The sequence below is a fragment of the Meriones unguiculatus genome, chromosome 3 (genome assembly GCF_030254825.1).
Source record: "Meriones unguiculatus strain TT.TT164.6M chromosome 3, Bangor_MerUng_6.1, whole genome shotgun sequence".
In the NCBI taxonomy this organism is placed as follows: domain Eukaryota; kingdom Metazoa; phylum Chordata; class Mammalia; order Rodentia; family Muridae; genus Meriones; species Meriones unguiculatus.
The window spans coordinates 12,659,664-12,672,061 of record NC_083351.1 but is presented as its reverse complement, the minus strand read 5'-3'; the positions used below and the strand labels follow the sequence as shown (position 1 = coordinate 12,672,061).

Below are 12,398 nucleotides of genomic sequence, written 5' to 3'. Positions count from 1 at the left end.
GAATGGTGGCAGTAGTGATGCTAGTGCTAGGAGTAAAGAGTTGAGCCAAGTGCTTGACTGATTTAGCCCAGAGGAAGTGAGGGAGGATGGTAGTGGGTGGATGTGGGAAGCATCACCGTCAGTTCCTGTGACTGCTCTGTCCACGTGCTCTGTCGGTTCAGGTGCTGTGTCCTGAGGGAACTTCCTGGGTCTTAGTGTGGGAGGATAAGAAGGTGAAGGAATACTTGGACTCAAGAAAATCTCAGAAAAAAAAAAAAAACATTCAGGAAAAAGAAGCAGAGGTGCCTAGCATGAGTACTTAGACTCGGATCAGAAAGGACTGGGCTCAGGGTCTGGCACTGTGCACCTCGTGCCTTGGACAAAAGACTCATCCAAAAAATACCAGTAATGGTAAATACTTTAAAGATGCGTAACACTGGTGGTGAGAAATTCAGTAATTAGGGGCTGGAGAGATGGCTTGGTTTAAGAGTGTGTGTACTGCACTTAAATGGATTGACTGGAATTCTGTTCCCAGCACCCACATTGGGTGGTTCGAAATCACCTATATCTCCAGTTTCAGGGGATCCAGCATCCTCTTCGGGCCTCTTCAGGCGCTGTATACATGTCACAGAAACCCCTACCCAGTCATGTACTCATACACATAACTTAAAATCAGAATACTTTTGAAGTTTGAGTAGGTAACAAACCATGTTGTTGAGTACTTAAGAATATTTATACCCGGCTTTGTGTGGACTGGTTACTCTGTGGAATCAATTCTGGAACATCTCAGGAGCTGGATACTAAACATCTCTTGAGTAGCAGGCTCTGCTAAGCACTGTGGACACGTAGTGGCTTACATTCTAGATGGAGATTGTTGCAATAAATAATGACCAGTATGTTAGAGAATAAGGTGACTCTGTCATGACAGGGCTGGCCATCCTGGGTATAGGATGGCTTCTCTGAGGGGTGGTGCATGAGCACAGGCTTTCTAGAAGCAAGGCTGTGGGCTGCACGAGAAGAAACAGCTAATAGGCTGAGACAGGTGTGTGCCAGGATGCTGAGAGTAAAGAAGCCTGCAAAGCTGGCGAGAGCAAGGATACAGGTGGTGTAGAGAGGAGAAAGGAATGGTTAGCTCTTGGAAAAGAGCAGATCCTGTAGGGTCTTAAATGTCATGTTTGGGTTTTCAGGTGTACAGTGCATTTTGTTTTTAATAACAGTAGAGACAATATTAGGAAGCAACATAGATGGGAAGTGGGGTGCTGTGTAGAAAGTGACATGGGGTCCACGCTAAGCGTGGACTCGGGTTTTAGAGATGGACACCAGCAGTTCCTGCACCCTGCTGCCTGCAGTGTGAACCTCCATGTTAATGCTCTCCTTCCTTCCATCACTGTCCCTTAGAAAGGGGTTTGTTAGTCTTCTTCCATCAGAGACCCCTTAAGGTAGAAGATGTGTCTTGTTGTTCCTGGGATGAAGGTGGAAAAGCTGAGCCTCTAGGTGGGAAGAGGGGCCTGCCATGCTCACTGTGACTAACAGGACTTGTAATTTTGCTTCCCCAGAGACAATCCAGAGGCCACTCAGCAAATGAATGACCTGATCATTGGCAAAGTCTCCACAGCACTGAAGGGCCACTGGGCCAATCCTGACCTGGTGAGTAGACCAGCTGTCCCTTCTGAACTCTCTTGTCATGGACCTTCTGTTTCCCTGACCTCTTCTCCAGGCCAGTGTCAGAGACTGAGGTGGAAGGGAATGGCCTGTTTGCAAAGTTCACATCTAGCAGGAGCTAGAAACTGTAGCATAGGGTCTCCCATGTCTCCTTGTCCTGGTAGGACACCCATGGCTAGAGATTAGTTTTGTAGGAATTCTATAATCAGTTTAGCTCTCGCCCGGACCCTGGCCTTTGACGACACCACTGATTCTCCTCATCTCTTTGGCCTTCTAGGCAAGCAGCCTTCAGTATGAGATGCTGCTACTGACTGACTCCATTTCCAAGGAGGACAGCTGCTGGGAACTCCGCTTACGCTGTGGTGAGCTTGGGGCCATCTGTGTGGGCTCTTTTCAGAAAACTGAAAGGTGCAGTCCCAGGACCTGGGCAAGAGGTCGGAGGAAGATGACACTTGGGCAGCCTGTGTACTGATTGTGACTTCTGCTCACCCCCAGCACTCAGCCTTTTCCTCATGGCTGTGAACATCAAAACACCAGTGGTTGTTGAGAATATCACCCTCATGTGCCTGCGGATCTTACAGAAGCTGATTAAACCTCCTGCCCCAACCAGCAAGAAGAATAAGGTGCCGTGACATTGAGAGGGTGGAGGGGGGTGGCGGGCGGGGAGGTCTGCATGCATGGTCTCTAAGCAGTGTGCCCTGCTCTCTCAAAGTCAACTCACTGGCTGAGGTGAGCACCAGGCTTTACTCTGTTTTAGCGCTAGTCTTTGCTTTAGTTCAGCAGAGGTGGATTGGGATTTTGAGAAGTACAGAGTAATATAAACTTAGCAATATAAAAGCCTAAACAATATAAAGCCGAGCGAGGCTTTTGAAAAGCTGGAGCAGATGGCCCATGGTTCCCACAGCAGTATGTCCTTTCCTACACCTGCACTTTGCACATGATTTATGTACATGGGTGTACATCCATGGCCCCAAAACAGACTCAGGTCAAGTACGGCTCACCTGGTGACTGATACCAAAACTTTATGCAAGTTAATTATGTTCCTCAGTTTCCTCATCTAAGATGTAAATCAGTGACCACCTCGAAATGTTATTTAAAATAAATATACAGTGAACTCCTTGAATCTGAGGATGGCTTGACTTAATTAGTATCCAGGACAGGATCTAGTGTGGTGCCCAGCATGCAAGCTGCTCATAAGTCCTCACGAAGTGGACAGTAACACTCCACTTTCAAGTAACTGTGGCCCTGTGCATGTGGCAGTAGGAAGTTCGCACATCTGAGTCTGTGGCCTCAATATCAGCACGGAGACATGCTTCTCACGTGGGTACAGATTGGTTAGAAAGAACCCATATTGGGGCATCAGGGGTACATGTGGTCTTTTGTGTGTCAGTCCAAGCTGGGGCCCAGGTGAATTGGCGAGCTCTCACCTTGTGCTGCTTCCTCAACCAGGATGTCCCTGTCGAGGCCCTCACCACGGTGAAGCCATATTGCAATGAGATCCATGCCCAGGCACAGCTGTGGCTCAAGAGGGATCCCAAGGCATCTTATGAAGCCTGGAAGAAGTGTCTGCCTATCCGAGGTGTGTCCCTTCCCTCCTGCCACTCTCGACAGCCTCTGCATCCACTGTGCTTTCCTACTTAACCCCTGTCTGCCACCTTTGCCTGGCAGGGGTAGAAGGCAATGGCAAGTCCCCCAGCAAGTCAGAGCTCCACCGTCTCTACTTGACTGAGAAGTACCTGTGGAGGTGGAAGCAGTTCCTGAGCCGGCGGGGAAAGAGGACCACCCCACTTGATCTCAAGCTGGGCCACAACAACTGGCTGAGGCAGGTGAGTGCCTCTCACAGGTCCCTTGTGAACATCCTCCACCTGCCAGTTCTGCTGTTTCTCTGCTTCCCGTTTACTGCTGTTTACGTCCTTTCAAATAGAAGGTCTTGCATGCAGCCACCAACAGGGACATCCCGCCCCGTTCTCTCAGAGGAGCAAACCAACACCTTCATTCGATCCCCTTGCTGCCCTGTGACATTGAGGTCCACTGTTCTCTTCTTCCCTCTAGCTAAGTTTTAAAGCGTGAACTTTTGTGACAGGCCTTTGATCTAAGCACCTGGCACACGCAGGTGGACTTCTTAGTGTGAGGCCAGACTATGCTACATAATGAGACCTTGTCCCAAACCACCCCCCAATTCCACCTTTCCCCTCAAAGAATCATTCTGTGTTGTCTATTGCCAAGCAAGATATGTTCAGTTTACACTGAACTCTAGAGTTTTACCCCCTGACAGGTATCCTAAGAAAGAACTCTCAAGGGCCTGCAAGGAGAATGGTTATTTGACTTCTCCCTCATTTACATGTGGTATTCTAGTTTCCCTTCTGTTGCTATAGTAAAACATCGACTAGAAGGAACAGATTTATTTGGCTTACACATCCAAGTCACAGTCCATCACTGACAGAAGTCAGCAGGGCAGAAACTCAAGGCAGGAACATGAAGCAGCTTGCTGGCCTTCTCACAGGCTCATCTAAGCTAGCTTTCTTAGAGATAGCCCAGCCACAGCGTGCTGTGCCCTCCTGCATCAGTTAACAGTCAAGACAGTCCCTCACAGGCATGCCCACAGGCCAGCCTGATGACATCCGCTACTCGAGTCAGCTACTCAAGGCTCTTTTTTTTTTTTTTTTTTTTTTTTTATGAGATAGTTCTGGGCTTTGTCAAGTTAATGCCAACTAGGGACAAATATGTTCTCTAAGTTGCTTGGAGAAGCTTCTGTGAAGCAGGAGAGCTCTCTAACAGTCTCAGTCTGCAGCTAGGGGTGCTGAGTTAGCTGGTGGTGTGGACCCTTCAGTTTGCCCCAGACAGGTTTTCAGAATGTGGATTGGTAGACGTCGGCTCATGCCGTGGGCCAAGAAGAAGAGCCTCATCTCTCCCGTGTCTGGCAGGTACTCTTTACCCCAGCAACACAGGCAGCAAGGCAGGCAGCCTGTACCATCGTGGAAGCTCTTGCTACTGTCCCCAGCCGCAAGCAGCAGGTCCTTGACCTCCTCACCAGGTACTGTGGGGGGTGTTGGGGAGGATGACAGCATAGTTAAGCCTTTCCCTTGTTCGCGGGTGAATACACAGATCAGCGTTGGGAGGTGCCCCTAAGTGGTGTATATCTGCTTGGTTCCTGCCACAAAAACCAGACAGGGTTTTAGGGGGGTATTAGTGGTAAAACAGCAGTGGGTATTGTTGAGCGCCTCTGAGCACAGACGTAATTGTCACTCGTTGTCCTCTGCAGTCCTTGGGCCGTGAGCACGGAGACACAGATGCTCAGAGGCTTGGCAGCCATTCTCTGAAGTGTTGTGAATCCTTTCAGCGAGGGAAGTGTGGGGCTTCTCAGATGACCTCCTCTAGGATCCATGTCTAGGTGGAGGAGGAGGAGACCAAACAGTAGATGCAGAGGAGGGATCCACTGGGCTCTTGGAACCGTTAGTCCTCTCTAAGCTGTCCTGTCTCTGCTGCAGCTACCTGGACGAGCTGAGCGTTGCTGGCGAGTGTGCTGCGGAGTACCTGGCTCTCTACCAGAAGCTCATCGCCTCATGTCACTGGAAAGTCTATCTAGCTGCTCGGGGAGTCTTGCCTTATGTGGGCAACCTCATCACCAAGGTGACTTGTCCTTCCCCCACTTCTCTTTTCTCTACTTCTGAAAGGTACTTTTTGTTGTTTCTTACTTGAGAAGCAGCATTTGTGGGAATTGTTTTTCAGACTGTACTGCAAGTAGAATGGCTATGGTGGTCTGTTGCCAGCATTTGAGCTGTTTCAGGGTTAAACAGTCCCTCAGCAATATTTGAGCCATCTTTGGCTTCTTGTAAAGGCATTTTTTGAGAATTAGAATGAACACGTACGTTATTTTGACCACCTGGTTGGTGCTGCATCCTGGGATGGCGGGGGAAGTGTCCCCGATCACCCTGTGCTTGTCATCCTCTTTAGGAAATCGCCCGCTTGCTGGCACTGGAGGAGGCCACCCTGAGCACAGACCTGCAGCAGGGTTACGCCCTCAAAAGTCTCACAGGTAGAGAGCCACCTAGCCCTTCGTGTGGGTGTCTGGGGATATGTTAGGCCTGAGCCTATGCTCCTGGGTGCCAGCTGACTCCTCTCTGTGGGACTTTTCTCCTGGTAGGTGGGTCTACACTTGAGCTCTTCACTGCTGGCCTTGGCTCAGTGAGCATCTGCTCTGCACGTGTGCATTGACTATCCTTGCTTTTTTGTTTTCTTCTTTCTTTGGCCAGCACAGGCCTTCTGTGTTCTCTTGCAGAGATCTTACAGCAGTTTTTCCCTGTCCCCCCCCAGGCCTCCTCTCCTCCTTTGTAGAGGTGGAGTCCATCAAGAGGCATTTTAAGAGCCGCCTGGTGGGCACAGTGCTCAATGGGTACCTGTGCCTGCGGAAGCTAGTGCTGCAGCGGACAAAGCTCATTGACGAGACGCAGGACATGCTGTTGGAGATGCTGGAGGACATGACCACAGGTAGCCGGCCTGGTAGCTTGGAGCTGGGGAGGTGCACAAAGGCCTTTCCTCTGAGAACCACAGCACCAGAAAGGTCACGACTCAGGTTCGGGAGAGAAACCTGTCTCAGGAGCGCTGTGGTGCTTGGTGTTGCAGTCCTAGAGATGGGCTCATAGAGAGGGGAGGAGTTGGAGGTCTCAGGCCGATGTCTTCAGCCATCTGTAACCGACTCATTCTGTATCATCGGTGGCCTTGCTGTGTTCTCACTCCCTACCTTTTTCTTGTGAACACCACTCCGCACATCCCTATGTCTCTGTGCTGTTTATTCTGTTAATCTGCTGTTGAGTTCTTACAGCTCTAAATTTTGTAGCCAAGAGACTTCCCATCTTGAAATTTATTAAGCATATTTGTGCCTGATCACTCAAAAGTTTAAAGTTCTCAAACTAGTATTTTATGATTTTGGGTTGCAACTTCCTATTTCTGAAGTTTATTCTGGAAATTCTAGAAGCCGGGAATGATGGCACCTGCCTGTCGTCCCAGCACTTGGGAGTTTGAGGCAGGAGGGTTGGTCTGGGATACATGACAAAATCCTGCCTTATAAAACTAAGAGAGGAGCTGGAGAGATGCCTCAGTGCTTAAGAGCTCTTGCTGCTCTTGCAGGGCCCAGGCTTGCTTCCTCCATCCATGTTAGGCAGCTCACAACCACCTGGAATTCCACTCCCAAGGTATCCAGCATCCTCTTCTGCCTCCAAAGGTGCCTGTGCTTCAAACACATGCATATTCAGTCCCACAGACCCACACAGACATTAGTGAAAATCTATAAAAGCAAAGAGGGGAAAAACCACCCTTTGGGCCTCATGCAAGCTAGTCTTCTGGTGGGTTTGTGACTGCTGCCTCTGTAAGGACCCCTGGACTGTCCCAGGCATGCCGTCATCCAACCTCTCAGACTTTGTGTCAGTGTAGAGTTTGGGTGCCACATGTGGGAGGGGATAACTGGTTAGCTGTCACCCTCCCTTCCCCCGCTCATTACTGTTATTATAAAAAAGGACAGTTTCCTTTCAGTTATGTAGTTGGAGGAAAGAAAAAGTAGTTCTAGTTGACCTTCACTCTGAGAGTGTGGCTGTGCTGCTGGCCACACAGTATAGGGTGGCCAGAAGGGACAGGGTACGTCTGCTGTCTTCCATCTCAGCTGACTCAGGACTCTGTGTCAAGCACTTGGGTCCTGACAGGACATGGAAACTAAAGCTTAAGACCAACATTTCTATGATTGCTTCTCTCTGAGGCCCTGAATTCTTTCCTTTTGTGGCTTTTATCCTTCTCTAGTGTAGTAGCTCATGATGATTGGAAGTTGTTTTCAAGTAGTTGGAGTGAAGTTACCCTAGTGAACTTCATCTGCCTGACTACCTGAAAGGGAAGTCCTTTGTTGCCTTTGAGGGTCAGTTTTGGTGAAAGGGGTGCTGAGTCAAATGAGGTTTGGTCCTTCTCATTAAGGGAAGTCATGCTCCCAGAGAGCAAAACAAGCACGTTCTGTGATGTAGGGGACTGATTTGGGATGGAGGATTTCTCATTGAGTGTCGTCTTAGGATAAGACCCATCTATCTATCTGCACCAGTTTTTATAGAACCATTGGGGTTACCTTTTAGAGCATTGAAACGTACCAAGCAGGAGACACCTGGCAGTGATAGTGTTTCTTGGTCTCCGCTCAGTTCATTCAGGTGAAGCTTTTTCCTAACTCATTTGGCCACTTTGCTTTCTGGCAGGTACAGAGTCTGAAACCAAGGCCTTCATGGCTGTGTGCATTGAGACAGCCAAGCGCTACAATCTGGATGACTACCGGACTCCTGTGTTCATCTTTGAGAGGCTGTGCAGCATCATCTACCCTGTAAGCAGTGTGCTTGCTCCCCACAACCCACAGGTGTCAGTAGCAGTGGCCTTCCCACATTGTGGGTGATTTAGTATCTTCTCTGCCAGGTCCACTGACGGAGAACCAGCTTCTTAATTTTCCTCCTAACGGGGGAAGAAGCCAGTGGTCTTCCTACCTGAAGGCCCAGGATTAGCTGTTTTTCAAATTAGGTCTCACATCCCATTGCAGGGGCAGCAGCAGTTTTGGTGCAGAGTTGGGTATATTGTCACCTCTTCCTCCTCCTCTTCTGCACCTTGGGTTATGCATGCATGCCACATGCGTGTCTTTCCAGTGGTCTGGTCCAGAGACCATTGTCACTGTTAAAGGAAACAACAGTCTTCTCAGTTGCTGATGAAAGAGCATTGGGGTTGGCCTTTCTGAGCATGTCACAGAGAGAAGCCCCTTCTTTGCTCCAAGTTTCTAGTGACTCTTGCATGGCCTCAGACTAATCAGCGTCTCACCAGACAGCACCTTGCCCCCTTCCTTGTCCCTTTTTCCGTAGGCGCTCTCTCCCTAAGATGTGAGGAGCGCGTGATCCTTAGGCTGTTCAAATCATGTATTGAATGATCTCTGTGATGTGTAGATCACCTGTCCATTAACATGTTTATGTTTAATGTGCAGGGATGCGGCACACTTGCTGTGTTTCATTTTGGTGCACACAGAGCAGGTCAGTGCTATAAATATTTTGTGCTGTTCCTTCTTACATGTCCCTCTTTTATCCTTTAGGAGGAAAATGAAGTCACTGAGTTCTTTGTGACCCTGGAGAAGGATCCCCAGCAAGAGGACTTTCTACAGGGCAGGATGCCTGGAAACCCGTATAGCAGCAATGAACCAGGCATTGGGCCTCTTATGAGGGACATAAAGAACAAGATTTGCCAGGACTGTGACCTGGTGGCTCTTCTGGAGGATGACAGTGGGATGGAGGTAAGAGCCGAGGCTGTGCTGGTCACTCATCAAGACATAAGGAACATGGCTGGGTCAAACCTGGGTGGGATGTTTTTGTTGTTGTTGTTGTTATTGTTGTTTGTTTTGAATCTCTGATTAACTGGATAGGAAGTTAGTTTGCAAAATGGAGCTAATGGTTCTGGTCTTCCTGTCTCACTTGCTGGTAAGGCTAATGGCCTGTCAGGGGCTCTATCCATTCTTGGCATGGAACAGCAGAGTTGGCGTGGTGGTAGGATTTTGTCGCTGTTGCTTCTGGCAGTTTTCTAGAGATTGCAGATAATGGAGCCATAGGAATCCTGGAGTTTTGACCCCAGTGCATGGGTCATAGCCCCCATCATCACCTTGAGCCTTGCAGCTTCTGGCAGATAACTTCTTGGGTCTTGTGTTACCACCCGTATGCCTAAAGGCAAAGGTGGTTTGTGGTTTTTGGTTTTCTGTTTTTCTGCTGCTGAGCCTGAAATGGGCTCAAGGTAAAAAAGTTCTTCATTCAGGTCTAGGCTGGACCGAATGGTGGCTTAAGTGTCTTTGTCACCAACATTGTGCACAAAATGCTGGGTGTTAAACACACACGTGCATTTCTCTAGTGTGTAAGCATCAACAGGGCCCTGTGATGAGTGAGAGGTGTAGACATGAGCCCTTACCTTATAGTAATCCCCCACTCTGCTTTTCAGCTCCTTGTGAACAATAAGATTATAAGTTTGGACCTTCCTGTGGCTGAGGTTTACAAGAAGGTCTGGTGTACCACGAATGAGGTATGTGCTTTCTCTCCAGGGGCTGTGGGTGGACCGACCGCCTTTGCTGCCTTAAGGACTCACCGAGTGGCCACCGTAGCTTTACTTCCTTTCTGGGTGTGGAGAAAATCCATCATCTTGTCAGCTTGGGAGGCATTTAGGTACTGTGGGTCAGATAGCTTCGAGGAGGCCTGTTTGTGAGTCTGTCTTCAACTTTCTCTGCTTAGGGAGAGCCCATGAGGATTGTCTATCGAATGCGGGGCCTGCTGGGTGATGCCACTGAGGAGTTCATCGAGTCCCTGGACTCCACCACAGGTACAGCCCTCTCCCCACATGGGGCTGCGACATGTCCCAGAGCCTGTGCTGTGCACCACAGTTGTGGGGAGAAAGACAGGTGTCTGTGGCCTGATTTGGACATGTTAGGATGAAAACATTCAGGCTGTCAAGGGAAAGGTGCAGTTAGCAGACTTGTGTCCAGATTTCTTTCTGCCTTGGCTCTCTGTTCCGTTGACAGTGGTATTTGCTTATGTTAATAGCAGAAAACTTCAGGTGACTTAAACTTTGAGCAAACCTCCTATGGGAGTGAGAGCAAATAGGTTACAGTAATGGCCTTTATTGTGTCATAGGGGGAAGGGAGGGCCACACGCTCTTGGCCCAGGAAGGGGTTGTGTTTGTTGATCTAGGCACTCTTACTCCCAATTTCAGTTTCTGCTCCCATTCATTTCCCTTTTCTCCAGATGAAGAAGAAGATGAAGAAGAAGTGTATAAGATGGCCAGTGTGATGGCCCAGTGTGGAGGTCTGGAGTGCATGCTTAACAGACTGGCAGGAATCAAAGATTTTAAGCAGGGGCGCCACCTTCTGACAGTAAGTTTGGGGCACATGAGGGGGACCAGGGGACCAGCCTATCTACACAAAGCTGTGCTCATTGAGCCACGCTTGACCCTGGAGGGCAGTGTGGCACAGCAGACGCCTGTGCACACCCCTGAAGGACCTGGCTATCCCAAGCCTTTGACAGCTAAGCCTCCTAATGCTCTCCTCCTGGCCTGCCCTCTAAACACCGGGCTGTGGCAGTCTTCTGCAGGACCTGTTTAGGTATCATGGACCAATGACTGTTTCCCCCAGTCACTGTTGTTATTGATTGCTGTCATAGGCTTCTGTTTGGAAGCTCATCTGTCTAACCAGTCGGGATTCCAGAGGCACCATAGAGATTTCACTCATATCTTTACCTTCTGTGGTGTACGAGGACAAATACGCAGGTGTCATTGAAACAGCCTACCTGGTTCTCGGCCTCCATAGGCTGTGTGTGTTGGGATGTTCTATTTGCTGCTAGTGTAGAGTCTTGTTTGGGGCTGGATTTGCCCAGGATGTTGGGACACCACCTGACCTACTAAGAACCAGTCACTGCCATCATGTAGGGGAAAATGTTGCCACTTAAGATGTCGACCTGGTGTGAGAGCCCCAGGGTCACACTTCAGGAGGCCTGTCAATTGAGAAGTCCTCTTAGAGCAGTGGTTCTCAACCTGTAGATCAAGACCCCTGGGGGGGGGTCACATGTGAGCTATCCTGCATTTCAGATATTTGCAATACAATGAGTTACAGCAAAATTACCGTTATCAAGTAACAATGACAATGGCTATGAAGTAACAATGAAAATAATTTTATGATTGGGGATCACCGTAGCATGAGGAACTGTATTAAATGGTCACAGCATTAGGAAGGTTGACAACCACTGGCTTAGCCACTTTTCTGCAGGTGCCTCTTCAACACTGCTGTACAGTCACACACATGGGAGCGCTCATGGAGTTGGGCTGGCTTCTCTTTGCAGGTGCTGCTGAAGCTGTTTAGTTACTGTGTGAAGGTGAAAGTCAACCGGCAACAGCTGGTCAAGCTGGAAATGAATACTCTGAATGTCATGCTGGGAACCTTAAACTTGGTAAGGAATGTGGGCTCTCAATGATGGAGGAAGGTTTGGCAATCCTGAGAGGTCTCCGTTCTAGGCCTGGTCCTTCAGCTGTCTTTTCCTTATGACTCACACTCATGCTACTCTGTGGTACCTCAGAGCTTCCTGTCCCTTTACTGAGTGCAGCAGACTCAAGACCCAAGAGCAGACATTCTGTAGAACAGACCCAACACTGGAAGAAATTAGTTCCTTTCCTCAGGGCACCTAAGAATGAGAGTGGGAATGTCACGTTTCCACTGTCTCCCTCTCCGACGTGCATATGCACACATGCATGCGCAGTCTCTGGGCTGTGAGACCATGGAAGGCAGTGGAGGTCACCAGCAGTGAAGGGCTGTGGCTGTGTCCTGAGCATCACTGCATCTCCTCCCTCAGGCTCTGGTAGCTGAGCAGGAAAGCAAGGACAGCGGAGGAGCGGCTGTGGCTGAGCAGGTGCTTAGCATCATGGAGATCATTCTAGATGAGTCCAATGCAGAGCCCCTGAGTGAAGACAAGGTGAGTGGGGCCTGGTCCTTCTGCCTACAGACACTGGGCACCAGCAGTGGGCTTGTCAGGAGCTAGCTGAGCTCAACCCAGAATGGCTGAACTCCCTCATGTTGGGAATGGCCAGGCTCTACTCAGGGTGATGTCACTGTGCTGAGCCTGAAACCTTTGGACTCGGGGTAAACAAAGCTGCCAAAGATGTTCTATCAGTCTGAAGGTGCTCATTAGTGGAACCCGGCATGGCTTGCCTGAATAGGCAGTGCCATAGTT

General features: G+C 49.3%; 1 protein-coding gene across 9 annotated transcripts in view; it reads left to right on the top strand.

The window, feature by feature from the left end:
* Positions 1-12,398, top strand: part of Ubr4 (ubiquitin protein ligase E3 component n-recognin 4) — a 113,077-nt gene that overhangs the window by 82,879 nt on the left and 17,800 nt on the right. For all 9 annotated transcript variants that reach the window (XM_060379176.1, XM_021627466.2, XM_021627286.2 and 6 more), the window contains 16 exons: positions 1,536-1,626; positions 1,919-2,003; positions 2,137-2,264; positions 3,091-3,220; positions 3,310-3,467; positions 4,566-4,675; positions 5,130-5,271; positions 5,596-5,677; positions 5,956-6,129; positions 7,869-7,990; positions 8,738-8,935; positions 9,628-9,708; positions 9,915-10,002; positions 10,425-10,552; positions 11,514-11,621; positions 12,021-12,140. In XM_060379176.1, the coding sequence (XP_060235159.1) occupies positions 1,536-1,626; positions 1,919-2,003; positions 2,137-2,264; positions 3,091-3,220; positions 3,310-3,467; positions 4,566-4,675; positions 5,130-5,271; positions 5,596-5,677; positions 5,956-6,129; positions 7,869-7,990; positions 8,738-8,935; positions 9,628-9,708; positions 9,915-10,002; positions 10,425-10,552; positions 11,514-11,621; positions 12,021-12,140 (1,945 nt within the window). The remainder of the gene's footprint in view (positions 1-1,535; positions 1,627-1,918; positions 2,004-2,136; positions 2,265-3,090; positions 3,221-3,309; positions 3,468-4,565; positions 4,676-5,129; positions 5,272-5,595; positions 5,678-5,955; positions 6,130-7,868; positions 7,991-8,737; positions 8,936-9,627; positions 9,709-9,914; positions 10,003-10,424; positions 10,553-11,513; positions 11,622-12,020; positions 12,141-12,398) is intronic.